Source organism: Protopterus annectens, chromosome 8.part1 (genome assembly GCF_019279795.1).
Source record: "Protopterus annectens isolate FY-2018-M chromosome 8.part1, PAN1.0, whole genome shotgun sequence".
NCBI classification, from domain to species: Eukaryota; Metazoa; Chordata; order Ceratodontiformes; family Protopteridae; genus Protopterus; species Protopterus annectens.
In genome coordinates this window covers 449416324-449419093 of record NC_056742.1, presented here as the reverse complement: position 1 = coordinate 449419093, position 2770 = coordinate 449416324, and the positions used below count along the sequence as shown (strand labels likewise).

The following is a 2770-nucleotide window of genomic DNA, read 5'->3' as shown; positions in this document are numbered from 1 at the left end:
ATTTCCTCTTTTAGTACATTTTGTTATGGTCTCTTCCACAGCCAGTCTGTTTTAGTCTACTAAGCAAAGGGAACAAAAAATGGTAGAATACCATTGTTTCAGTTTTTCATATAGAATATATTTCTTTCCTCAGCTCTCAGAGCTTTTAAAAAACTGGCTTTTATCTTCCCAAATTGTTGTGCCTTTGCTATTTCTCTTCTGACCTCTCATACTGTCACTGCTTCACTCATTCTCATTCATATCCTTTTTTCTCATTCCGCACTGTTGCCTTTCTTCTCCTCCTTCTTCCATACTTCACTATCTCTCTTTCTCTGTCTAGTCAGCATCTATGACAGTCCACTACCACCAGTCACCATCTGTGCCATCTATGAGAGTCCAGGACCACCAGTCAACATCTGTGCCATGTATAAGAGTCCAGTATCACCAGTCACCATCTGTGCCATCTATGAGAGTCCAGTACCACCATTCACCATCTGTGCCATCTATGATAGTCCAGTACCACCACTCACCATCTGTGCCATCTACGAGAGTCCAGTACCACCAGTCACCATCTGTGCCATCTATGAGAGTCCAGTACCACCAGTCACCATCTATGCCATCTATGAGAGTTCAGTACCACCAGTCTCCATCTGTGCCATCTATGAGAGTCCAGTACCACCATTCACCATCTGTGCCATCTATGAGAGCCCAGTACCACCATTCACCATCTGTGCCATCTATGAGTCCAGTACCACCAGTCACCATCTATGCCATCTATGAGAGTTCAATACCACCAGTCACCATATGTGCCATCTGTGAGACTCCATTACCACCAGTCACCATCTGTGCCATCTATGAGAGTCAATTACCACCAGTCACCATCTATGCCATTTATAAGAGTCCAGTACCACCAGTCACCATCTGTGCAATCTATGAAAGTCCAGTACCACCAGTCACCATCTGTGCCATCTATGAGAGTCCAGTACCACCAGTCACCATCTGTGCCATCTATGAGAGTCCAGTACCACCAGCCACCATCTATGCCATCTATGAGGGTCCAATACCACCAGCCACCATCTGTGCCATCTATGAGAGTCCAGTACTACCATTCACCATCTGTGCCATCTATGAGAGTCCAGTACCACCAGTCACCATCTATGACAGTCAAGTACCACTAGTCACTATCTGTGCCATCTATCAGAGTACAGTACCACCAGTCAACATCTGTGCCATCTAAAATAGTCCAGTACCACCAGTCACCATCTATGACAACTATGAGAGTCCAGTACCACCAGTCACCATCTGTGCCTTCTATGAAAGTCCAGAACCTCCAGTCATCATCTGTGCCATTTATGAGAGTCCAGTACCACCAGTCAACATCTGTGCCATCTATGAGAGTCGAGTACAACCAGTCACCATCTGTGCCTTTTATGAGAGTCCAGTACCAGCAGTCACCATTTGTGCCTCTATGAGAGTCCAGTACCACCAGTCACCATCTGTGCTATTTATGAGAGTCCAGTACCACCAGTCACCATCTATGCCATCTATGAGAGTCCAGTACCACCAGTCACCATCTGTGCTATCTATGAAAGTCCAGTACCACCAGTCACCATCTATGCCATCTATGTGTGTCCAGTACCACCATTCACCATCTGTGCCATCTATGAGAGTCCAGTACCATCAGTCACCATCTCTGCCATCTATGAGAGTCCAGTACCACCAGTCACCATCTATGCCATCTATGAGAGTCCAGTACCACTAGTAAACATCTGTGCCATGTATGAGTCCAGTACCACCAGTTACCATCTGTGCCATCTATGAGATTCCAGTACTACCATTCACCATTTGTGCCATCTATGAGACTCCAGTACCACCAGTCACCATCTATGCCATCCATGAGAGTGCAGTACAATCAGGCACCATCTGTGCCATCTATGAGTCCAGTACCACCAGTCACCATCTGTGTTATCTATGAGAGTCCAGTACCACCAGTCACCATCTATGCCATCCATGAGAGTCCAGTACCACCAGTCACCATCTGTGCCATCTATGAGAGTCCAGTACCACCAGTCACCATCTGTGTCATCTATGAGAGTCCAGTATCACCATTCACCATCTGTGCCATCTATGAGAGTCCAGTACCACCAGTCACCATCTATGCCATCTATGAGAGTCCAGTACCACCAGTCACCATCTGTGCCATCCATGAGAGTCCAGAACCACCAGTCACCATCTGTGTCATCTATGAGAGTCCAGTACCACCAGTCACCATCTCTGCCATCTATGAGAGTCAGTACCACCATTCACCATCTGTGCCATCTATGAGAGTCTAGTACCACCAGTCACCATCTGTGCCATCTATGAGAGTCCAGTACCACAAGTCACCATCTGTGCCATCTATGACAGTCCAATACCACCAGTTACCATCTGTGACATCTATGAGAGTCCAGTACAACCAGTCACCATCTGTGCCATCTATGAAAGTCCAGTACCACCATTCACCTTCTGTACCCTCTTTGAGATTCTAGTGCCACCAGTCACCATCTGTGCCATCTATGAGAGTCCAGTACCACCATTCACCATCTGTGCCATCTATGAGAGTCCAGTACCACCAGGCACAATCTGTGCCATCTATGAGAGTCCAGTACCACCATTCATCATCTGTGCCATGTTTGAGAGTCCAGTACCACCAGTACCCATCTGTGCCATCTATGAGAGTCCACTACCACTAGTCACCATCTGTGCCATGTATGAGAGTCCAGTACCACCAGTCACCATCTGTGCCATCTAT

At 46.9% G+C, this 2770-nt stretch overlaps 1 protein-coding gene across 1 annotated transcript; it reads left to right on the top strand.

Annotated features, from left to right (window-relative positions):
• The first annotated feature begins 328 nt into the window (after positions 1-328).
• Positions 329-1216, top strand: LOC122810142 (extensin-1-like). Its single transcript, XM_044081616.1, has one exon. The coding sequence runs from the start codon at positions 329-331 to the stop codon at positions 1214-1216; it is 888 nt and encodes a 295-aa protein (XP_043937551.1).
• Positions 1217-2770: the final 1554 nt, after the last annotated feature.

Coding starts and splice junctions, on each gene's coding strand:
- LOC122810142 (XM_044081616.1), top strand. CDS start 329: ATGACAGTCCACTACCACCAGTCACCATCTGTGCCATCTATGAGAGTC.